We start from the raw sequence: 23,976 nt of genomic DNA, 5'->3' as shown, positions 1-23,976 counted from the left end.
CTTTCCCCTTCCACTTTCCCCTTCCCCATCCCCATTCCCTTCCCCTTCCCTTTTAATTATGAATACAGTGGGAATTGTGAGCTTTCACTTCCGCCAGGAGATGTTAAGCCGGGTGTTTTTTTATATTTTTGGTGACTGTTCGGTAATCACGGTGGAATTAAACCTGTAAGCAGCTGCCCTTCGTCCTGGTGTGGTCTGGTGCCTGCTGACGTGCTGTGTAAGGAGAAGCCCTGTGTGTTTGGGCAGAGACATCACGGGGCTGAAGGGCGTTAAGGAGCTCCATCCAAATGCTGGCCAAAGCAGTTACTTAAATAGGAACGTTTATGGGATGTACTGCAGCCCATCCCATTGGCCTTTCTCATCAGCTTGCTGGTCCTGCAGCACCTTGTGCTTCTGTTGGACGCCCCTGGTGCCCCAGGACAGAGCTGAATGATGAGCTGAAGATTCCTCTCATCCGAGATGCGTTGCTTCCGAAAAATTACTGATCCAAGGGCATGTCTGCTCTGTCTCTACGAAGGCAGTTTTCAGCTTTGTGGGAAGCCTGGTCGTGTCCGTGGGGGGAAATATGTTAAGAATCCACCTCAGAATTCAAATTGCGACATGGGAGTCTTCTCTCAGGGGCTGTGCTGGGTTCCAGTTGTTGCAGTGCTCCGTGCCTGCACTGGGAGATGGCAAATTGCAGCTGCACGGAGGTGAAGCAAACAGCTGGAGGCAACTGATTCTGGAGTAAATCCAGCTCTTTCCTAAGGGATCTACCTCCACTTAAAGGGATTTCAACACCGAACCAAGGCAGCTTCAGGTGTTCCAGTTGCTGCCTGTCTTGCAGGTCCCCGCAGGTGAAGGTGGCATTGAGCAGGAAGGAGTTCTCCATTGGGTACGAGTTAGGCTCTGTCCAAGCTCGGCTGTGTTGTGCCGACGATTGTTTGGAAATATAATCTCATTTTTCTTAAAAAGCAAGTGACAAGAGCTTCAAGGCAGTCTGACACCTGGCTGGATCTTGGTTCCTAGAGCGTAGGCACCGTATCCACAGCTTTATAGGTTCCATATCCACGGCTTGTGTGGATCCTGCTTATGAAATGAGAAGCTGGACACAATTTGCCACAGCACCTGCAGCACTTGCCGTGCCTGGGTGTTTGGCTCCCAGCTGCCACTGCTGGATCCACTGGCCCTGAGGTCCCAGCAGGAATGGCATTGCAACGGCGTGTGATCCTGCCTGTGCAGAAAGCTGCAGTGAGTGCACTGTCAAAGAAAGGGTGAGCTGATGGAGTGCTGAGGGTTGCAGGTGGCAAACGTCTCAGCAGTGATGCTCTTCAGGCTTGTCTCGTCGTGTTACGCTTGCTTAAAACCTGCATTGAAATGGTTCCTTGAATCTGTGTTCTCTTTTTTGTCTCCTTGTAGTGGGGAAGACTTCCTTGATCACCAGGTTCATGTATGACAGCTTCGACAACACCTACCAGGTAAATTAATCCCTCTTGTTGTCTTCTCTAAGGCCTCTTCGTTGCAGGCAGAATCCATTGGGTTGCATATAGTACACAGACCACATTCTTAGCTGTTCCATCTTGAAGCTTTCTATTTTAATAACCTTTCAGAATGGCATTTCAGCCTAAGTCTGCTGAAATAGCTTATCTGCCGCTCGCAGCAGGATGAGCTGTGGTTCCAAAGGACAGACCTCTTAGGAGCACATAAGTGACAGCAGCTGTAAGCCTGCCAGGTTTTTCACCATTTGCTACAAGGCCATTGCAGATCTCGTGGAAAACGGAGCAGGTAGTCTGAAAAAAGAAGAGGCAGAAAGCTGAACTGTAGGCTCCGAGTGCTATAGGATGCTATGCAGGCTTTCTAAATGCCAGGGGACCGGTCGTTGTTATCCACTCCCACGTTTCAGGGTGAGCCTGAGAAGGTGGCAAGCTACAAAAGGAATTTAGTTTCAGAAATGAAAGCGGGCCTTCTCCAAGCCAGAACTTGCTTCACGAGAGAAAATCTGCTCCCTGACAAATGTGAAGGGTTGCTTAGGGAGGTGGGAGGAGAAGGTAATGGGGAAAAAAAAAAAACACACAAAAAAAGCTGTGATTCTTCTGTTACTTAGTGTCTATCCAAGTATCTCTTGATTAAATCTCTCTCCCCGTTAATGATTCCCTTCCTGCCTCATCAGCGACTCCGCATCGCTGCGATTCCTCGTTGCTGCTGCTCGGCAAGTTGGGCACAGTGAGATGCAAGTTCTCCCATAACGACAGGAGAAGCAAAAGCTTCTGTGGTGGAGGAGGGCTAAGAGTACACATCATTGCTCCCAAGGGAGCAAACATCCTTTCCAACCCTACCCACTGTAATTACACGGACATGGGAATGCCGTCCTTTTATTTAATCTGCTTTTATTATTATTATTTTTTTTTTTTCCCCCCCACAGTGTTTTTCTTTCAGGTCTGCTCCTTTTCTCTGCAGAGCCTGCATCCTAGTTCTTTTTGAGGAGGTTCGGCCCTCTGTGCTTTCTGATAACGTAGGAATCTCAGTGGGAAGCTGGTCTAACGTTACGTACCAAATGAATGAGTGGGACTTAAACCAGTAAGAAATCTTAAGGGTTCAGAAGCTGGTTTCAATGCAGCTGTCACTGATGCGTGCTTGTTTTGTGTGTTAATGTTCTTGCTATGGTGTCATTCACCCAGAGACCTCCATCTTACTGAAACACAAGGAGACGTGCCCTATTTTGACCCGGCCGGAAGAGGGAATTAGTCCTAAGAATTGAAGTAATTTGGCCCAAATCAAACAAAAATCACCTGACACTTAATGTCAAGCCAGAATATACCTTCCTTCATTCCCAGGGTCTGATGGAGACCTCTCAAAGCCGAGTACGTTGCGTGACAACGCGTGTCAAAGCGTGTGCGTGGTTAGCTGCAGCTGGAGCTCAGCTGCTGAACGATTTGCTCTTTCTGGCCATTTCAGATGAATTTTGAATGCCTGTTTTCTGAGAGCTGCCACAACCTATCATTTGAACAAGGCTTGTCGTGTTCAGCTGGTAAAAATAGAAAGGTGCGGTTTAGGAGAATCTGTGCTGTACATTCCTTTTTTTTTTTTTTTTTTTTTTTGCTTGCTGCTTGATAAGAGGAATTCAGCTCTTGCCCATAGCTTATTAAAGAGCTGCTTTCATGAAAGCTGCGTTTGTGAACGAACCGAGAACCCGCTGCACCGTGTCAAACCCAAGCACCTGGAATAAGACAGCGCTGTCTCTTTCAACCAGCAGTGATTCCTCTCCGTGGATATGCTGGGAGAGGTTTTCCTTGTTCTGTGGCACTGAGTGCGATGCATTATGAAGGAGCAGCGCTGGCAAACAGGGAGGCTCTGTGCGTTATGCAAGAGGAAAATGACAAGCCACGCTTCCCTTCAGCTTCTGCCTCTTGGAGGAAGAGAAGGGAGGATGGCGTTGAGTTCCGTACAGCTGATCTGCGAAGATTCCCCGAGCTTTCCTCCTCCTTTTTGTCAGAAGTGTGACAAAATGGCTGTTTTTAGCTTACTTATTTTAGTTAAAAGTCTGGGATACAGAGTGCTTGAATCCCTTCCTCGCCATCTGCTGCTGCTGCTTCTCTGTATCCTTGTGATGGGGTCAGGACAGTGCAGGTGGACAAGCACACTGGGCTGTAAGTTACGATGTGTCATTCTTAAACGTTTTCGTTGCCAAGATCTAAACCAGGTTTTGTGCCTGGCCTTTGTGCTGCACCTCCCGTGTTGGGAGCTCCAGGGCTCCTGCTGAGGAGCTGGGCAGGTCTCAGGCTGTGCAGCTGATGCTCCAGGTCTGAGAGCTCAGAGGAGCCGAGAGCTTGTCATCCAGAATGGGATCCTGAGCATATCTGGGGTAAGATCTTAGGGCTTGCGTAGCTTTTCTTCTGCACAGGTGAATCAAACAGACGCAAGAGGAAGCAGGAGCATCTTTGGGGCGATCTTCAGAGAGCTGCTTTTTACCCAAACAATAGAAAATGAAGGCAGGAGGGAAGCACGTTGTCACATCGGGTTCTGATGGTTTCTCATACCCATCTTTCAATAAAACATCTCCACATGGGTGATGTCCCAGTCCGTGATGACAGGTGAAAATCACTGGGTGGCCGTGTTGGGACCCACCAGTTTTTATCCCTTGTGTATGCATCTCTGGTTCTTCAAAACTGCTCTCCTGATCCAGCTAGGAAAGCTTGCTTTCTGATGGGTAATATGTAGCTGCAAATGGAAATTCAGATCTGTTTTTTTTTTCATAATTTGCAGCTGGTTTTCATATATTGCTCTCAGGCAGGCTGGCTGGCTCTATTCTCCGTTCTTACCACCTGAAATATCTGGCAGAGCACAAGGAATTAATTATTAGTGAGGGCATAATGGAAATCTCACAATGTCCATCATTACAGTAGAACACTCCCCACTAGAATTACCTGCTTCAGCAAGGGAGAGCAGGGAAGAAGCAGCACGCCTCTTTGCCCCATTAGCTTCCTCCTTAGCACCCATTTATTTGGATCATCACCCAGGCTCTGCTGAGGGTGCAGCTGCTTGAGGTGCTCAGCATCCTGCTGAACCCCAGCAGCCCCATATCCTCAGTGGGTTGGCTTGACTGTGTCCCCAGTGCAACCAAACTCTTAGGGCTCGGATTCACTCCCTCAATGCAGCCCTGAGAAACGGGGGGAAGGTCTTTCAGAAGCAGTTCTTGGTCACACTCAGTGCTTTCCTCTTTCCTTGAACACATAAGGATATTCTGCACAAAGCTCCCACTAGTGTCGAGCAACTGGGATGCAGTCGTGCTGCACTGAGCTTTGGCATTAGCTGAACCTCAGTGATTGCTGGGGTGTGTGCATGCGTGTGCACCCGTGCTGCAGCAGAAGTGAAGCTGTCCACCCTAGCCTTAATGAAAAGGGCTCAAAGTGAAGATCTGTGGTTCCGCTGATGGATGCTAACGTAGGTTGTGGCCCTCCGTGCACAGAAGTCCTTGCTGATACCTGTATGACTTGATGGGTTGTCAGTGAGTATAAACTGAGGTGGAGGTTAACAACTTTCTGAGCTTTAAGATACTGTGCTGGTTATGGGTTATATTCAGGGAACTTCTTCCTGAATTTCTCTGCATGCAGTGCTTCCTCCTGAAAGTAAGAAAACCCAATGTATTTTTCTTGCAGATCCCTTACAGTTGTGGCAGTAACGTTAACCCTGACAGTCACTACAGTTGTTTGAGTGTTTTATTTGAGGTGTTCTTTATTCTTTCTTTTCCTGCAGGCAACAATTGGCATTGACTTCTTATCGAAAACCATGTATTTGGAGGATCGAACAGTGAGTAAGATTTTTGCTGGCACTTCTCTCTGTACAGTAGGAACAAGGATCAGCATCTGCTGTAACGGTGCAGCGCGCAGTTCGGGGATCACTTGGAAGTCCAGACCGAGCCCCTCATCTCCCAGCTGCTTCCAGACTGACAAGTGCTATGGGGACAGCTCCCTTCTCTATTTGGGGAAGTGGGCAATCACCATTTGGCTCCCGAGGGCCGTTTAGTGAGTGGCAGAAGGTGCTGTGTTGGCATCTTTATTGGAGAAAGCTTGGAGGGATAGTTAGAGAGTAGGGTGCATAAGGGTGGGAGTTTGGGGAAGGGGGTCATAGTTAACCCATTCCATTTCTGAGGGATAAAATACAGATTGCCAAATGTTGCCAGTTCTTAGCTAGCTCCCCACAACCTGCCAGCTAGCTCAGTGTTACCTCCAGCAGGAACCCACACGTGGTGCTGGTTGCTTAGCTTGGTGCAGCTCTGGTTCCTGAGATGAAATCACTGCTCTGTGGAAGCAAGCCTGTGGTTTAAAATTAGCTCAGATTCTTCGTGAAGAAGTTCAGCCTTTGAGCTGTTTGCAGGAGCAGGTTGTTCCGTGCTGCATAAGCATGGTATTGTAGAAACCCACACTAAATGTGATTGCATTAGAAGCGCTTGAGGGGTGAGATATTCTTTCCATAGCAAAACTGGCCCTTGCACATCTTTCCATACACGTTGCTTTCAGTACATCCTGCCTTTCCTTTCAGAGCCTCGATGGTAAGAGACATTAAACCTCATCCGTGTGCATGGTGTTTTAAAGCGTGGCTAAGGCTTAAACACTGATACAGTAACGACCAGCATTTTATCCCTCCTGAAACATTCACACCAGTAGCTTCTCCAGTGCTTTGACAGCAGCTGGAGGTTCTTCCCTTAGAAGTGTGGCCTAATTCTTCCAGCAGCAACCCTCCTTTGGGCTGCTGGAGGGCACGTGCCCCAGCCCTGAGGGAGGATAGCAGCAGAGTGTGAGCAGGTGAGATTTGCTCTGGTCTCCTCGCTGCATTTTTGAACAGAAAAGACAGCAGACAGGGCTGAGATAGGTGCACACACACCAGCGTGGCTACTACAGGTGCTTGGGAGAGATTGCTGTAAAGGAGAGAGGACAGTTTGCTGCTGCTCCCAGTCCCCAGTCACCTCCTGCATGAGTTTATATTTTTGTTCAGCTTTTTCAAAAAGTGAAAATCATTTACTCTTTTTTTTTTATTTTTAGTGGCAGTTTGGCTTTTTTAATTTTCTCCCACCCACAGATCAGGTTGCAGCTGTGGGATACTGCGGGTCAGGAACGTTTCCGTAGCCTCATTCCCAGTTACATCCGTGACTCTGCTGCTGCTGTAGTAGTTTACGATATCACAAGTAGGTATATTGCACTGGGTTTGACCTTTTTTCTTATTTTTCTTGCTTGTTTGACTGATTTTGTTAGGTACGGTTGCAATTATGGGACACAGCAGGTCAAGAACGGTTCAGGAGCTTGATTCCTAGCTACATTCGTGACTCCACTGTTGCAGTTGTTGTTTATGATATCACAAGTGAGTGGGGGGAATTCTGCATTTCTAATACTCTGCCCCTTTCATCCTTTAGCCTAGCTTTGCATGTCCTATCACGGTCACGTGCTTGTTCTTCATTCTGGCATGGGAAAAAATCGTTTTCTTTTACCGTCGTCGAGTTTTAAGCGAGCCACCTGATCACTGCTATTGCAATGTATCGACTGTCTGATCAACTCCATCATTCTGTAACCCCTTCCTATCCCATTTCCTGAAGTCTCGAGTCCTGGCTGGTCTTGTTGCACTTTACCCTCCTCCATCTGCTTTTTGATCATGGTATCACCGATGACTTCGGGCCTCAAACACCTGAATCATGCTCATAGATAGCTGAATTCTCCAATGAGACTTTGCACTGATAGCCGTAGCTTGCTTCACTCCATTTGCCCTCCCACCACCACCGAGGTTTGGGCATGGGCTGGGGGGAACTGCATTAACATCACATTCTCATTTGAATGGGTCACGTTCACGTTTTGCAATATATATGCCACTTACCACTACGCCCTTACCCTTTAACAACTGCTCTTTCATTTCCTACTAAGGTACGTACATTTTTTGTGAACTAAAACCTTAGTGCTTTTTTTCAACTCTTCTCCTCCTGTCCCTCCCCTCGTTCCAGAGGGCCCTAACTCGCAGCGTTCCCTGTTTTCCGAGAGCAGAATTTTGGTTGGGAAGAACTAAACCTTCAGGCATGGTCAGTTCTAGGGCAGAATTGACGGAGAGCAATGGCCTAAATCGATACAAATTCTAAAGAGCTTGTCCTTTGCTTTATAAACGCTAGGAGATTACAGCAGGAATAAGGAACCTACCTGTGAAATCTTTAATTGTTATAAATAGCACTTTCATTTGAGCTAAAATTACAGGTTACCCGTGAACCTTGAATTATTCTTCTACCGACCTCGCAAATTCAATATTACTGCGTAGTAGAGAGACAAATTAAGATACTGGCAAGTGATCAAGCCTTGTCTGACTGGCATACAATATATTACTATGCAGTAGAAGCCATTAAAAAAAAAAAAAATCAATGACTGTCGAGAACTGCAGCAGAGCCCCATTTGCTGAGTACCAAAATCTACTGAGGCAACTGCTCGGCTCTCTGCTAAAGGCAGAGCTCCAGGGCAGCTCCTGTGCAGCTCCCTGCTCCATATGGGATGCAGCTTTCCCACCAAGAGGTCGGGGTAGCTTCCTAAATTCCTTATATTCCAGCTTTTGAGGGCATCACGTTAAGAAAAAACACCTGTGGATACATGACATACGTATTTCTCGTTCCATGCAAATGGTCAGGGAGCTGCGGGGAACCCTTCAGCAATAAAGGAGTTGCTGGTGTTCCTATAGCCCTGATATTTCCTCGGGAAAATCCCAAACCTAGCGAGTAAAAAGGGCTTAAGCTGTGCAAAATCCAGAGCTCAGAGTACTCCTGAGAAGCACGGAAGCTGTAGGACCCCCCTGCAGTAGATGAGCAGTGCGGAACGATGGGCGATGCCACGATGATCCCCACTCCCCACACTTAAATTTTTGTTCCACTCAACAAAATGGGAACTGGTCTCTAAAAGAGAGATCAGTCTTCTCATTTTGGACGCTGTCGAAACCAAATTCTTAATCTGGAGGTGAATTCCAAGGCAGGGAGTGAAGTACCAGCCCAGGTGAAGTTAGTGCTGAAGCTTTCATGCACTTCAGTGTGGGGCATTTGGGGTTTCGCTTGCTGGTTCTTCATCACCCTGTTAGTCCAATTCTGGAAATAAGAAGCTTCTGTTTGAGGCCTCCAGCTGTGTTAGTGATCCGTGCCGAACCTCTGCGGTGATAATCCTCTCCACTGTTTTCTGTTAGATGTCAACTCGTTCCAGCAAACAACAAAATGGATTGACGATGTCCGAACGGAACGGGGCAGCGATGTCATCATTATGCTGGTGGGAAATAAAACAGATCTAGCAGATAAGAGGTACGGAGGAACAGCTCAACTCTAGGTGCTTTTCTTGGGTTGATGCTCTTTTCTCCAAGGCCGTTTTAAAAGGAACATCTGCATTTCCTTCTAAAATGCTGGAGGGGGCTATGTCTGGAGAGGTCTTGGTTTTTGAACTTCCCTCATTTGGGCAAGCCCGGGTTTATGGCACAAATACTCAATCCGATGGCTGGGATGCAAATGATTGGGTGCAAGTCATCCTCCCCTTTAGAACTCTGCAAGGCGTTTGCACAAGTTGGCAAACTTCTTGTTACGAGCAGGTACGCAGCTTCAGCTTTTGCTGTGCGTACTCTTATTCTGGGTTTATGATGTTGCTAACACGGGATAAAAAGTCATAAAAATGCAAAGCAAAAGCGTGACGTGGAAGTGTTCTGTATCTGATGGGAGAGCCCTGTTTTCTCATAGTAGCATCCCTCGTGCCCCTTCCTTGAGATTTCTGACATCCCATTAAGAATTGTTCTGTCTCTCGCAGGGACAGGACGTGAGATGCCTCGCGATTTTTATTTGGAAGCTCTTGAACCAACGTCCTCTCCAGTTTCAGCTGTAGCAGACTGCTTGGTGGGTGGGATACCTAGATGGGGGGCAGACAGCAGAAGCCATTTGGTACGAGGTGGTTACGCTTGGTCCTTCGCTAAGCAATTCTCTAGTCTGCAAGCTGATGGTTGTTAGCGGGTATTAAAATCTTTCAGTTGCTACTTCTTCAAGCATAAAAGCACAGCTTCCTGGGCAGGGACTTGAGGGAGTCTCATTCAGCTGCTTTGCTTTGGAGCCAGGTGTGCCGTTGTGGTTATCGTGGTACACAACTATGCTTGATCTGTGGCAGCTGTATGCAGGGAAAGCCATTAAATGCTTTGAGACTTCAGTATAGGAGTCATCTCCTTGGGTTAAAGACAACTGTGCTAATTTTCAAGGTGTCCATCTGTTTGTTTTTTGTCTCCTAATTCTGTATTATCTTCCCCAGACAAGTGTCCATTGAGGAAGGAGAAAGAAAAGCCAAAGAGCTGAATGTAATGTTCATTGAAACTAGTGCAAAAGCGGGATACAATGTAAAACAGGTGAGTAATGCCTTGGCTGCATCCAGGCCTTAGACTGCTGCTGGTGGTGCACCTTGGTGACAGTAAGATCTGCTCCTAGGCATCAGGAAGTCTTTGTGTAGGGGGTCACAGGGACGTTTGTAGTCCATATGCAAAAACTAAGAGGTGGAGTTAAGTTGTTGGCTGAGGTTCGGAAACATCCCTGACCTTGCAGCAAGTGACTCGGAACGTTTTTCCACTTAGAAAGGAGGAATTGTGATTTTGGACCCACAGATCTTCCTACCTACCTTCCCAGAATGCTCATGATCCAGATTGGGTGTTTAGGTTGAAGGGATTAAGGGGTGAGCCACAATGTTGGGAACACAGGTGTGAGTGTTTCTGAACCTGAGCAGCGGACAAATGTGGGCAAACCAGTCCAGGAATGTGAATGTGGTTGGGCAAAATGCTTCTGCTGTCCAGTGAGACAGCGTAAACTGCTTTCTCTCCTTTGTTGGAAGGTATAGAAAGTGCAAGCAGATGTTCTTGGATAGCCCAAGCTGTTAGTTTTCGTTAGATAATGAGTTGCCTTTGAACTGGGGAAAGCAGGGAAATGTCTCCTGGGCTGATGCAACTGCCATAAAATTAGATTTGATGCTTGAGATGGGCTGCAGCTCTTGACATTCTGAGCTGCTAGGTGAAGTTTTATCGCTTGCGTTAATGGAGAGAAACCGCTTGGCAAACAGTGAACTGGTGAAAGCCATGAACACTACAGAACTGACCTGGTGTGTGCATGAAAGAAATTTTGTCTGGGCTTGTTACCTGTGCAGATATGCTTCGTAGGAGCTCATGAATTAAGAGCCAGAGCTGGGCATCCGTACTGACTCTGTGCGTAATGGGACGTTGTGTTTTCATTGATCCCATGGTACCTCATACGGAGTCCTGACCACTAAGGAGTGTTACAGCAGGAAGACATTAGCACTGCAGGATGGAGGGGACCTTCATTCTTGGGTGCCTCCGTAGAGCAATCACGTGCACGCGTGTATGCATGCACATATTTGTGACAATATATATATATTAGAATTGTAGAACGAGTTGGGTTGGAAGAGACCTCGTTTTATATGCTCAGCTACACCAGCAGTTTGTGCACAGAGTTTTGTAAGGAGTCGCCAGGAACAGGACTATAAATTACTTTGGGTGTTCCTTATAGACAGGACTGAAGGGTCTGTTGTTGCAGCGTCCCTTGACCTTGTATATTAGCAGCAAAATTATTCCCTATGCAGTGGAATAATTAGATGTGTTATCTCAGTGCTGCATTTCTGTGCGTTAGCAAGCAGGAAAGTGTTCAGTTCCCGCGTCCGCCAATTATCATGCTGCAACACAGAGGCTGCCTTGTAATTAAGGCTTGGATTTGGTGCTGGCATCCTTAATATTGTCCACAGAATGGGGGGGGGGGGGGGTGCATTGGAGAGCAGCTGCCTCTCTGAGAGGAATGATGATGATGATGTGGCTGTGCTCCCTATTCTCGTGGCTGACACGTTTCCAGATGGCTGTGTCTGAGCCTGGATTGCAGCTGGGGGCTGTGGGGGCCGGTCAGTGCTGGGTGGGCTGCTGATCTGAGGCATCTGGAGGAAAATCATAGAATCACAGAATCACCACAGTTGGAAAGGACCTCCAAGATCATCCAGTCCAACCGTCCACCCGTCACCAGTGTTTCCCACTAAACCACGTCCCTCGGTACATCTACACGTTCTTGAACGCTTCCAGGGATGGTGGCTCCTGCACCTCCCTGGGCAGCCTGTTCCACTGCCTGGCCACACTTTCAGAGAAGTTTTTCACAGCATCCAGCCTGAATCTCCCCTGGAGCAACTTGAGGCCATACCCTCTCATCCTGTCACTAGTTACGTGGGAGCAGAGGCCAACCCCCAGCTCACTACCACCTCCCTTCAGGTAGTTATAGAGAGCCATGAGGTCTCCCCTGAGCCTTCTCTTCTCCAGACTGAGCAACCCCAGCTCCCTCAGCGCTCCCCATAGCACTGTGCTGCAGACCCCTCACCAGCTTTGCTGCCCTTCTCTGGACACACTCCAGGGCCTCAATGTCTTTCTTGCAGCGAGGGGCCCAACACTGAGCTTAGCACTGAGGTGCGGCCTCACCAGGGCTGAGTAGAGAGGGACAATGACTTCCCTACTCCTACTGGCAACACTATTTCTGATCCAAGCCAGGATGCCATTGGCCTTCTTGGCCACCTGGGCACACTGCTGGCTCATGCTCAGCTGAGTGTTCACCAACACCCCCAGGTCCATTTCTTCCACGCAGTCTTCCAGCCATCCTGCCCCGAGCCTGTAGTGTTGCCTCAGGTTGCTGTGGCCAAAGTGCAGGACCCAGCACTGGGTCATGTCGAGCTCCATCCCGTTGGCTTCAAGCCCAGTGTTCAGCCTGTCCAGATCCCTCTGCAGGGCCTTGCTACCCCCAGGCAGATGAACACTTCCCCCCATCACGGTGTCATCTGCAAACATACTGAGGGTGCACACAGTGCCCTCATCCAGGTCATCAATAAAGATATTGAGCAGGACAGGTCTTGCATGGTACTCCTATAGTCCACCCTGGCACGAGGTATCATGGCACAATAAAATGTGCTTCGTAAAGCTGCCGCAGCCATCGTTACAGATGGTGGCTGCATTTAATGCACGATGAAGGAGCAAACTTTTGCCTTCTTGTGTTTTTATGCCGAAGCCGTTCAGGGATTGTACTAATGAGGCTGTCAGAGCAGAAAGCCATTTCTGAAGCGGTAGCCTCGCTTGCACGCTCCCTAGGGAAGCTTCTTCGTTGTATAATGGAGGTCTAGACAAATTATGCCTCTAATTTTAATTGCCACGTTACATGCTGTAAGGCTTCTGTAAGAAGAAAGGTATGATAATTCAGCTCCAAGGAAAAAAAAAAAAGTAGTGGTAGGTAACCTGTGGGCTCATTCCTTCTGTATTAAATTGAAAATTGGGTGTTCAGAGACACAATCCTTGTTCTTCAGTAACACCAACCCCAAAATCCTGGGGCTGTTACATGCCACTGCATTGTCATCCAATTCTTTATTTTCTTTGTGGCTTCTCTGTTGAATAATATGACATTGTTTTATTAACGGGTCAACAGATTATTTCCCAACGAAGCTGGGGAGCTTATGGATGCCACTGCAGAATGGATGCCCTTCCCACAGCCCTCTATAAAGGCTGTCTTTAATGAGCCGAGTGCCAATTTGACCTTCCCATGACATTACGGTGTCTAGCCATAATGTATTCTGTTTCTGAAGAATGGTTACCGCCCAAATTCATTTTCATACAGGATTTTTAATTTAAATTATTTTAGATAGACTCTACATTTAACTATAACGAAGCCCGTTCATGTGACAGTGACCATCACCTCGTGCCAGATACCAACTATTCATGTCAAGGTGAAGCTGGTGATGAGCGAGTGGTTTATGCCCTGGGTTGCAGGTTAGGATTTAGCACTGATCATTCAGCTTTCGTGCTCCCCGGGGCTGAGATGTGTCCATCAGGGGGCAGGAACTGTTTTTTCCTTCCACTGGAAGCTCTCTCCTGTAAGTACTGACACATCTTGGGTTGTCAGTGCTTCACCTGGCAGCCCGCAAACCCCAGCAAGATGCTGTTGTTTCCCAGTGCCCTCTCTTCCCAGCACAACATCTGTCTCCTGGAACTAAACCACGTGCCTGGCTCACAGTTACAGCTGGCACAGGAAGAGGCCGGGAGTGGAGCTGAATTCCTGTTCCTCCATCATTTGCTCCTTTGAATTTTCATCCCTTTCACGTTAGGGTTTGTTTGTTTGCAGCGCTGGACAACCATGTCGTGTTTCCAGCTCCACCTTTGCCTCTCCTAGGCCTGCAGCAGCTTCCATGCAGAGGTGGGGAGGTGCGGGGATGCCGTGGGGCAGCAGGCAGCTTCCTGCCCTCATCCCAACCACATCTCACTGCTGCTGCATCCTGGTGCTCTGTTGCTCTCAGGGATGCTGCCCGCAAGGCTTTGGTACCAATATTCCCCCACGGAGGAGATGGACTAAGGTTCATTTCTTGTCCTGCTTGGGGAGAAGAATGGCTGAGATGTTTTTTTTTTCTCACCTCCTTGGCTGCAGCTCTTGTTTGCTACCCCCCAGTGGGAGACCAGGGAACTTCTGACCTCAGGCATTGCTTTTTGCTTCTTGCTCATCCTTCTCTGCTGGAAGGCAGCGCTGAGAAGAGCAAAGGGCACTGTCCTCCAGCTTTGTGCTCACTGCAACAAGCCTACAAAGCCAGGAAGCCTATGTGGCTTGCACCACACTTCAAACAACGTGGATTTCAATGGCAGGGCCTTCCTACCAGCAAAGAAACAGAGGGGAACATAGAGCTGCCAGCCCCTTTCAGCCCTTCCCCCGCGGGATGATTCCCCTGGGGCTCTGTTTGCAGGAGCAGAGGTAGGTCTGCATGTGGGCATCGCAGAGAGAAGTACGCAGGGCGTTGTTCAGCCTGAAACCTGGAGGCTGCAGGCTTTCATTTTGTGACTTCTCTGGGGTTTCATTTCCCCGAGGACTGATGTGATGAGCTGCTGGGGGAAGCCTCGTCTCTTCTGTCAGACCGCATTGTGATGTCCAGCTTTCCTGTACTGCTGGGCCTCTTAATGTGCAGCCAGGGCACCACGGACCTGTGTATGTATTGTTCCTTCTGGCTTTGGGGAGCGGGTGCTGAAGGAAAAAGGAGCAGATGATGTACGGAGTGAAAATGGCGATAGCGTCGTCCCAGCGTTAAATTGATGCAATAGAGGGGAAAAAATTTGGCTTCTGGATCTGAGCTTCAGCTAAGAGTGATCGCCAGGAGAGCCGTAAGGCTGAGGAGGGAAGTAGATGCCTTGCTTCAGTTAACGCACAGACTCCCTCCCCGATTCATTTGATTTGTCAGCTCTGAATGAGCTTTAAAAGACTTCCAGATTCATGCTCTCTCCCGGCAGCCTGTAGTTCAGGGAATCGTATTCGCCGGCGGACTCCGTGCCCAGAATATGTCAGGGTTCATTCTGCTGCCTCGTGGAAACAGAGGGGAGGGAGAGCCCCGAAGACGTCCTCGTCCAGCAGCACCTGGCACGCTGTGCTGCCCGAGAGCCGCGGGCTGAGCGTGCTGCTTGGCTGGCTGGCTTTCTCACGGCACTTGCTGAAGGAGCACGGCCCCACGAGGAGCCCTCCTCGGATGCTGGAAGGCAGGCTTGGTGTGATTTCGTTTTTCAGATGGCTGCCTTTTCCTCCAGCCTTGGAAGAAAGGCCAGAGTGCTCACCCAGCCACGCGTTCCGTGTGTGTATGTGCCTATACACATAGAAAAATGCATATCTGTGTGATAGTGCATGCTTACACGTATTTATATGTATGTGCCTGTGACATGTCACAGTGAGGTAAGTGCTGGCATGGGTCCTGGAGGCACTGGGAAGGAGTGAGGTCTCCAAATAGAAGGCAGCTTTCTAAAGTTCCGCTAATTGGATTTGTTCCCATACGCTGTGGCTGATAAGCAGAAGGTTAATAAGAAAGCTGATTTTCCTAGTTGCCAGATTTCTCTTTTTAGACAAATAATTTAAGGGGGAAATACAGCGAGAGGCATCGGTATTATTCCTGATCTTAATATAGAGCAAGGCTGGCTGTATTTTAAACACTGAGCCCTTCTGTCAGCAGCTTGGTGGAAAAGCAGCAATTCCAGTTGGTTCCCATCATCTGACTTATTTTTCAGACACCCCCCCACATCCTTCCCTCCCTAAACCGCCTCCCTGATGGGCAGTATTTGGCGATACATATCATAAAAGGGGAAATTAAAATAACAGTGAATGAAAGCATTTTTTTTTCCTGCAGCGCTGTTTCCAGCTCGGATCTCCAAGCACGTGACATCAGCCAAGGGGTCCGTGGGATGGAGCATTTCCTTCCTTCCCTCAGGGCAGAGATGTTGAGTGAGCATCCTTATTTAGGCACAGCCTGCTCAGTTTGATCCAAGCTTACATACCCATCCTTAAAACCATGGGAGGGAGTTTTTCCCCCCTAAACCCTCAGCGCCGAGAAGTGGGTCAGAATTCTTCTGCAGTGTAGGAACAACAAAGCCCTGTATGTGGCCTGATTTTGAGTGGGATGGAGCTGATTTTCTCCTTTGTCGCTGCAATGGTGCTGCGTTTCGGATTTAGGGTGAGAATAATGTTGTTTCCACGTGGAGCTGAGGACTTGGTGCTCCTCGTGCCCTGCCAGAGGGGTGCAAGGAGCTGGGGGGGGACAGGGCCAGGCCAGCTGACCCCAAGGTGGTTAGGGTTAGGGGTCAGTAGGGTTAGGGTTCAGTGTGGTGCCGTGCTGAGCAGTAACAGCTGGAGGGAACGAGGAAGGCAATGTGGGGTGTTCCAAGCCATGGGTTGGTTCATCTTTTCAAGAACCCATTTGTTACCTGTGACAAACCCTGCTTTCCAGGGGATGTTTGCTCTGCTCTGGATACGAGTATCATAGAATCATAGAATGAGCTAGGTTGGAAAAGAGCTACAAGATCACGTAGTCCAACCATCCACCTACCACCAATAACCCCACTAAACCATGTCTGTCAACGCTATATCTAAATGTTTCTTGAACACCTCCAGGGACGGTGACTCCACCACCTCCCTGGGCAGTCCATTCCAGCGCCTGACCACTCTTTCAGGAAAGTAGTGTTTCCTAATGTCCAGCCAGAATCTCCCCTGGCGCAGCTTGAGGCCATTCCCCCTGGTCCTGTCAGTAGTGACAAGAGAGAAGAGGCCGACCCCCAGCTCACTGCAACCTCCCTTCAGGTAGTTATAGAGAGCCATGAGGTCTCCCCTGAGCCTCCTCTTCTCCAGACTGAACAACCCCAGCTCCCTCAGCCGCTCCTCATCAGCCCTGTGCTCCAGACCCCTCCCCAGCTTCGTCGCCCTCCTCTGAACACGCTCCAGGGCCTCAATGTCTTTCTTGCAGTGAGGGGCCCAAAACTGGACACAGTGCTCGAGGTGGGGCTCACCAGTGCTGAGTACAGAGGGAGAATGACTTCCCTACTCCTACTGGCAACACTATTTCTGATCCAAGCCAGGATGCCATTGGCCTTCTTGGCCACCTGGGCACACTGCTGGCTCATGCTCAGCTGAGTGTTCTCCAACACCCCCAGGTCCGTTTCTTCCACACTTTCTTCAAGCCACCCTGCCCCAAGCCTGTAGTGTTGCCTGGGGTTGTTGTGGCCAAAGTGCAGGACCTGACACTGGGTCATGTTGAGCTCCATCCCATTGGCTTCAAGCCCAGTGTTCAGCCTGTCCAGATCCCTCTGCAGGGCCTCGCTACCCCCAGGCAGCTGGACACTTCCTGCCAGCTTGGTGTGGTCTGCAAACTTCCTGAGGGTGCTCTCAATGCCCTCATCCAGGTCATCAATAAAGATATTGAAGAGGACAGGCCCCAGCACCGACCCCTGTGGAACACCGCTCGTGAGTGGTCGCCAGCTGGATTTCACTCCATTCACCACCACTCTCTGGGCCCGGCCCTCCAGCCAGCTCCTTACCCAGCACAGAGTGTACCTGTCCAAGCCACGGGCTGCCAATTTCTCCAGGAGAATACAGTGGGAGACAGTGTCAAAGGCTTTGCTGAAGTCTAGGTAGACCACATCAACAGCCTTTCCCTCATCCACCAGACGGGTCACTCGATCACAGAAGGAGATCAGATTGGTCAAGCAGGACCTGCCCTTCACAAACCCATGAGTAACGCACCCTGAACTGTTTCAAGAGAACGTAAGTGCTAGAGAAGGAAATCCAGGAGTGGTTTACCTGATGCGAGGAGCCAGGCGTAGATGAAAAGGCTTTGTTGGTATGTATAGGCGTCAGGACTTCAGGTTTCTACATTTCTGTTTCTCTATTCTAGTTAGTCTCAAAAATATCTTGGATGTCAACGTTGGATATATTGGGTTCAAAGTGAAGATTTCCACGAGAGAGGGTCCCCTTTAAACAGGGCTCTGAAGAAGATGCTTATGGAGGGATAGCACGGGTTTTTGTACCCATGCTCCTTCCATCACGGGGCCAGGTGTTAACTAGGGTTTATCCATCCTTCCACTTTCATCCAGTGATTCTTCAGTGCTTGTTGTCTAAGAAATCCGTGGAGCAGAGATCAGTTACGTTCTCATTCGCAGCTGGAACAGGCTCCCCCGGGGCGGTGGGCAGTGGGGAGCTCAGGGAGCGCTGGGGCATGGCTTGGACGTAGGGTTGGGGTTTGGGGGTGCTGTGTGGGGCTGGGGTTGGGCTCAATGATCTCTATGGGTCCCACAGAGCTTCCTGCTGCTGTGTGTTGGGGGGGCAGCAGGTTTATGAGCTTCCTTGCAGAGCTGCGAAGAGTGCTTTAGAGCAGCATAGCAGTGTGCTTCTCCAGATGGGGCTGTGGCTGGTGGTTGTGTGCTCTGCAGTGCAGCTTGGTGGCTGCCCAGTAAGCCTTTTCATTTTAATGGAGTTGGGATTACTGCATATTGAACATTTGGAGAATTGAAGTCGTTTTAGGGACAGAACTATGGAATCATTCCGCTTGGAAAAGACCACTAAGATCGTTACATCAAATCCCAGCCCACCCCACCGTGCTCACTGACCACATCCCTCAGTGCCACATCCCCACGGTGCTGGAACACCTCCAGGGATGGGGACTCCCCCCCCGCCCCTCCCTTGGCAGCCTGTGCCAGTGCATTACTGCTTTTTGGAGAATTTCCCCCAAATCCACTCTGCACCTCCCCCTGTGATTCTACTAAAGGCGAAGAGAGCACTGAGATCTCAGAGCACGTATGGGTTCCAACGTAGCACTGAAGCTTTCAGGCTGTTCTCTGCCCACTGTCTGAGTGGAACGGCAAGGCAAAATAACACTGACCATGAGGATGTGATGGGAGATTGCTCCAAAGTCCGCAGTGTCATCCTTCTCCTTTGGCTCATACTTTCAAGGCTGGGTGCTCGTGTCTGACTCGTTTTTGGGGCAGCACGGTTTAGCATCTGGAATTTTTGACCCTGTCTTTATTACTTCATCATTGGCCTATGAGAATTTGCCTGAACTCGCTAAATCCGGGGGCTTGCTCCTGCTAACTTGGGCAATCTTTGCCAAGCCATAAAGGTTGTCTTCACGTCTTCCCAGCGTCATTTGGACCCTCAGGACCAAACTTGCCAAAAAGCACTGATCTGCAAGGCTTTTCAGGCCTCTGCATTCACAAGAGCAGGTTGGATGGGGCCCTGGGCAACCTGGTCTGGTACCAGGTGTGGAGGTTGGTGGCCTTGCCTGGGATGGAGTGAGGTTGGAACTTGATGATCCTCGGGGTCCCTTCCAACCCAAGCCATCCTATGATTCTATAAGCAGAGTATCTGGCTCAGTTCTCTGTGGAAAGTGGGTCGCTGGGAGTAAGGGGTGTAGCTTTGTGTCCTTGGGGGAGAGGGCTGAGATAACGTCATCGTGTCCATTGAAGGCATGGAGGCTGATGTCAGGCTTGCACCGAGCGTCCCGGGGGTGCTGCGTGGCCGTTGGTGGGGAGGGTGTAGCACACCAATGGCAGAGCTGCCAGGCGCTTGGAAATATTGGGTGTCCTGAATGGCTGATCACATACAGGCAAGCAATGCATGGTGGCAGTGGTGTCTGGGATGGTATGAAACCATGAATTCCATGTGTGTGGAGGTGATGCACTGAGCTGTGGGCGTCCCTGCTCATTGCAGGGAGTGGGACCGCACGGCCTGTAAGGGTTCCTTTGTGATTCTGTGATGCCAGCTTGGTTCTGTGCTTTTTTGTAAGGGCGGGTTTGTGCTGAGCACATCAGCACGGAGTCAGAGCTGTGCCAGGGCTGTTCTCTGTAGCTAAGAACCCATTAGGCAACCATTTGCTAACCTCGATGAGCAGCAGGGGAGCTGTTCCGTCAGGCCTGAGCCTTACTGTACAAGAAAGCAGGGGCAAAGCTGGGAGGTTAGGAGGGGGAATCAGTGCTGTTCAGCCTTAACTTCCAGCCTGCAGGCCGTGGAGAGCTAGGAGCTAGACCCACTGGGGCCTGCAGGCTCAGCATGGAGGCAGCTGAATGCTACCCAAGCATGGGTTGGGCATGGGGTAATACTGAAGCGGATACCAAAAGTTGAGAGTGCTCAGCACAAAACCGGGCACCTTCCTGAAAGAAAGATCCAGTGTTTGGGTGCTGGGGTGTTGGAGCTGCAGGTGGGTGAGGGCTGGAAGACGATTGGGGGCTTTCATTACGTGCATGCTCTGTTCTGACCCATGGTCTTGGAGCCAAGTCTCCACTCGGTGTGGGGAAGCTGCTGGGGTCCGGGAGCGACAAACTGAAGATGGAAATCCCGGATTCCAACCGGAGCAGAGAAGGTGACAGAAGGTTTGCTGCCTGAAGCCAGTCACATTTTATCTTCAGTAACAACAACAACAACAACCACAAAAAACCCCCATGGTTTGCGGGTTCTTCGGAATAAAGGTTATATTTGGTGTCAGGCTTTTTGGTGCGAGCCGTGTAAATAGTACGGAAGGATCTATTGAATCATTGTTTGAGCTGCATCGAACCGGGGCGCGCTCTTTGAAGTACGATTGTTTTGATCTGTTCCCTGTTCTTTTCTATTTTTTTTCTTTTTCTTTTTTTTTTTTTTTGCAGCTTTTCCGACGCGTGGCAGCCGCCTTGCCTGGAATGGAAAGCACACAAGACAAAAGTAGAGAAGACAGTATCCTTTATGCGGCGGCGCGGTGGTGGCAGGGCGCTGCCAGTTACCGTGGGCGAGGAGGAGAACGCAGGTCCTGAATAACAAAGGGGTGGAGGAGGAGGAGGGGGTGGGGTCTGTCCTGCAGCCCTTGGTCAGCTTAAGGACATCCCAGCAGGAGTCCTGAGAGGGGAATGGAAGCAAGTCGTGGCTGAGGTTGGAGTGCTGGGGAGGAACCCTGCTTGGGCAAGCAGAGGAATCTCCAAGGACGGATCCTGTAGCCGTAGTGGTGGTCCTGGTCCTTAACCTCAGACCTCTCTGGGCAAACTTAGGGCTGAAGCTACACCTCCTGTGAAGCATCGTAGAGCAGAGAGGTACAGAGGGCCTGGGGGCTGTGCTGAGGCACAAGCTCTGCGTGATAACACTTGGGGTTGACCTCCTTCAGCAGGTCACCAAAGGTTAATGAGCAGCCATCTTCCTTAACGAGAGGGTGGTGGTAGGATACGCAAGCACCCAGGGTTTCACTATGGGGGATTTTCATCACCAGTTACTAAAGGGGAGAGTAATAAGGGCACTTTGAATTTGACTTCCTGCAGCCTGCAGATAGTAGGAACTGAACTGAACACAACTCAGCTCTGCTGGGATTAATGGTGGGGGATTTTCCAGAGGCTCTTTCATGGAACATGGAGGGTTCAAGGGTTTTAAACTGCTCGCACCAAGTGACAGAGCGCTCTTAAATACACAGACAGATCCAAATCAGCCAAACAGATGCTTGAAATGAATCCTTGCTCTTCTATTTCCCTTTTTTTTTTTTTTTTCCTCCTCATCTCTGTAAAGAGCAACTTGAACCCCCAAGGAGATGAGGTGGAAGCAGCAGCTGCCCGACCTGACCCATCCATCCTCCTCTATGCTGGCTGATAAGAGGAACACTGGAGGCGTAGCGCGGGTGTTTGGGGTTAGTGCAGGAGCTCCTGCTGCCACGAGCTGTCAGCACAGGGGCTTGGCATGCCAGCAGGCCTGGTGGACCTCCTGCTCTGCATGGGTGGCAGCAGTGTGGCAGCATGGCCAGGACAGGGAGGGCTGCTGAGAAACAGCATCTCAGCTTTCCTTCCCCAGGGCTCTTCCGTGTGCACAGCGCGGGTATGACGAGGCCAGGCTGAGCTGTGCCCCGTCTGTTGGCCTTAACTCCTCGCTCCCAGTGATTGACATCAAACTGGAAAAGCCTCAAGAGCAGCCTGTCAGTGAAGGAGGCTGCTCCTGCTAATACCGCGTGGCTTCTAACCTTCTCCAGAACATCACTGCTTCCCCTCCCTTTACTCTTCATTGACTGCGGTGTGAATATTGGCTTGAACCTTCCCCTTTCAGTAATAACGTATTGCAGTTCATCATCGCTGGCTGTCTCGTGGAGATGATCTTATTAGCTTCACAAGCACACACACACACACACACACACACACACACACACACAAAGAAAATGTCGGTGTCTTCATTATTTATAAGATAAAAAAAAAAAAAAAAGCCAAAATATTCCAGCGTATTCTAGTTACGACTTTAAAAAAAAAAAAAAAAAAAAAAAAAAAAAAAAAAATTAAAGTAATTTTTTTTTTTTTTTTTTTTTTTTTTTTTTTTTTTTTTTTTTTTTTAAAATATGTTAACGATACTGCACTTTGAAACGATGGAACCCGAGTAAAGTTTTGGATTGGACTTAGATGAGAGGCCCTGCCACAGCAGGGGAGCCGGCTCCAGCGCTGCCCCGACCCAACAGTAACGCAGCCGGCGGCCAAAGCCGAGCTCCCGTGCTTGGAACAAGAGGTAGCCAGGATGGTTTCCCAAACCCCACGTTCTTGGGACCCAACCTCAGTAGGGCTTGGAGGCGTCCTGAGAAGCGCGGGGTCTTTTTTGGGGTGGGCTGTGAGCGGCTCGGGAAGGATTTGGGGTTGGGAAGGGGTTGAGTGCGCGTCAGCGAAACACAGGGAACGAGGAGAGGTGTTTTCGGAGGGCGAGATGAGCGGGATGAGCGTTGTTTTCCGTAGAACGAGAAGAAGTGAAATCGTGGCTGCGTTGAGAGGCCGGGGGGTGTCGCGGCGGGGCTGGACGGAGGAGAAAGCGTCGCGCTTCTTGTGCGATGGGAAAGGGGGAAATTGGAAAGGAGCCGGGGAGCGAAGCGGAAAGCTGCCTGAGCTGATGGGGACGTGTGAGTCGGGGCGGGGGGGGGGGGGGGGAAAGAGGAGAAGCAGCGGGTCCCCATCCAGGGCCTGGAGAGCGGGCGGTGGGCACGGCCGTACCGCGGCGAGGCCCCGGGGGGGGTCCGGGCAGGGAGTTGGGTAGGATGGAAGCCAACTTCTGGTGAAGCAGACGGATGCCTTTATTTTATAGCATGTTCTTTTGCTGCTTTTTTTTTTTTTTTTTTTTTACGTTGGATCTTCCAAGTCGGATTAGTTTCGTTTTTCGCTAGAGCTGTATAGGTTGGTTCAACACGAGTCCCTTCGTTTCCTATTGAACTAGGCTTCCGATGAACCGTTCCTCTTTGATATTTATTTCTCTTGCTTCATTTTTCTTTTTTTGTACTATTTTCGGTCATTTTGGTGAGTTTTTTGCTGTTGTTTCTTTTTTTTTTTTGGCGGAGGGGTCTGTTTAGAGCTTCGCTGATGTCGCGAGATGTAGCTACCCGAGAAACGCGGACGGAACACACTAGAAGTGCACCCTTGTAATCTTTTCCTAGTCATTGTGAAGTTGCTGTGTCAGTTAATAAACACAACTGTAAATACATTGTTTGCTGGGCGAAGAAGGCTGAGATAACAGTGCAGGAAGGGGTTCTTGAGCCTGCGGTGCGATTGCTGCTGACCAGCAGCTGCAGGCACGCGTCCAGGCTCCTCTCGGTTCTCCTCTGCCCAAAAAGGGACAGGAGGGAATCGTCCTCACCACCCCGTGCACCAGGAGATGGGCACAACGTCCTGGGGTTCTTCATTCCCACGCCGGTGCCAGGCTCGTGCCCTGCCCTGGGTCTCTAGCAACTCTGCACAACAATAACTTCAAAAGCAGAATGAGATGTCAAGTGCTTTTATAATGCAATATCAAAGGCGAGTTGTTTTTTGGGTTGGGTTTTTTTCTTTTTCTTTCTTTTTTTTTTTTTTTTCTTGACGTGGCATGTCTTGAAATAAACATCGATGATATGTGACAAAGGATCATTCTTCCTTTAAAAGAAGCTCCTGAGGGGAAGGAAACCTGGCTGCTTTCCCTGTATTGTACTGGTCCGAACTGTGCAGGAAAGATCCATCTTGCCTCTTCGGTCATTTCTTCGTTGGCTTTTTTTTTTTGCCTTCTTCCTTTTGGTTTTCACGCAGTCCACGTTGGCCATCGTTTCCCTGTTCCCTACCGGCACGCACTTTTTGGGTTTCCCTTTGCTTTTTGGGTTCCCCTTTGCTTTTTGGGTTTCCCCTTTGCTTTTTGGGTTCCCCTTTGCTTTTTGGGTT

At 49.6% G+C, this 23,976-nt stretch overlaps 1 protein-coding gene across 2 annotated transcripts in view; it reads left to right on the top strand.

The window, feature by feature from the left end:
• Window positions 1–22,021, top strand: part of RAB6A (RAB6A, member RAS oncogene family) — a 56,078-nt gene extending 34,057 nt beyond the window's left edge. The window contains exons 2-8 of one of the 2 annotated variants that reach the window (XM_021384128.1): window positions 1,399–1,457; window positions 5,233–5,286; window positions 6,729–6,834; window positions 8,674–8,785; window positions 9,768–9,861; window positions 20,461–20,527; window positions 21,703–22,021. In XM_021384128.1, the coding sequence (XP_021239803.1) occupies window positions 1,399–1,457; window positions 5,233–5,286; window positions 6,729–6,834; window positions 8,674–8,785; window positions 9,768–9,861; window positions 20,461–20,527; window positions 21,703–21,767 (557 nt within the window). In that variant the 3' untranslated portion in view covers window positions 21,768–22,021. Of the gene's footprint in view, window positions 1–1,398; window positions 1,458–5,232; window positions 5,287–6,555; window positions 6,662–6,728; window positions 6,835–8,673; window positions 8,786–9,767; window positions 9,862–20,460; window positions 20,528–21,702 lie in introns of both variants that reach the window. The other variant, XM_021384127.1, reaches the window with a different exon arrangement.

The sequence above is a fragment of the Numida meleagris genome, chromosome 1, assembly GCF_002078875.1.
Source record: "Numida meleagris isolate 19003 breed g44 Domestic line chromosome 1, NumMel1.0, whole genome shotgun sequence".
NCBI lineage: Eukaryota > Metazoa > Chordata > Aves > Galliformes > Numididae > Numida > Numida meleagris.
The sequence above is the reverse complement of the archived record's forward strand: the minus strand, read 5'-3'. Positions and strand labels throughout refer to the sequence as shown.